General features: G+C 39.4%; 1 protein-coding gene across 2 annotated transcripts in view; it reads right to left on the bottom strand.

Moving 5' to 3' along the window:
* The window catches only part of LOC100181392 (leucine-rich repeat-containing G-protein coupled receptor 5), a 29555-nt gene that overhangs the window by 9358 nt on the left and 19402 nt on the right, over window positions 1-795 (bottom strand). For both annotated transcript variants that reach the window (XM_026836657.1, XM_002123245.5), the window contains one exon: window positions 528-596. In XM_026836657.1, coding sequence (XP_026692458.1) covers window positions 528-596 — 69 coding nt within the window. The remainder of the gene's footprint in view (window positions 1-527; window positions 597-795) is intronic.

Genomic DNA, 795 nt, shown 5'->3' on the forward strand with positions numbered 1-795 from the left:
TAGTAGAAGGTAACCTTAATTAGAACATGTGTTGTTTTAAATGCCACAAGTGCTTAAAACCAGTCTATATTGTAGTCTCTATTGGATTGAAATACATATATAATAGGGTGGGGAAAGATGGGACACTTTACTACATAATATCCAAATATCCTGATCCTGTTTTAACCATTTAACAACGTTCTATAGGAGTCGTGAGGATACGATTTTATAATTTTTGAGTGCTCTTTGTTTACTACCAAATGAGACGAAAAAATAAAATAAAAAGATGTCCCATGTTCTCCCACCCTTCTATATACAACTCCGGGATTTGGAGCCAAGCAACTGCGGTTGAAGAGTGCTCCATGGCACACACCTAACTCGTATTATATCAGCTTGGCGGTTACTAATGGGTTGTCAAAATCACGTGTGCATGTCAACATATTACAACTGCTTCTATAATTAGACTGCGGGCACAAAGTAACATGGATGCGGCTTCATATCAGCAACCACAACAATTATCGAAATGTACAACTGTATATTTTACTTACAGCTCTCGTAGCTTAGTGAGGCCGGTTACAGGCCGAGGATATTCGGTCAGTTGGTTGTGCTCCAAGTGTCTGAAAAACGTAAAGGCATGATTATGTAATCCCGAATCCCATGACACCGATGGAATCCACCTTTAAAAATGGTCAGACCTCAACCGGTTTAATCCAGAATAATCTCGCTACCGCAATATCTGGATGATACGTCATGCAGAGCATTTAAAAGCAACAATTATCAATAATCCAGGCAGTTTCATGGCGCGACACATATGCT

The sequence above is a fragment of the Ciona intestinalis genome, chromosome 11 (assembly GCF_000224145.3).
Source record: "Ciona intestinalis chromosome 11, KH, whole genome shotgun sequence".
NCBI lineage: Eukaryota > Metazoa > Chordata > Ascidiacea > Phlebobranchia > Cionidae > Ciona > Ciona intestinalis.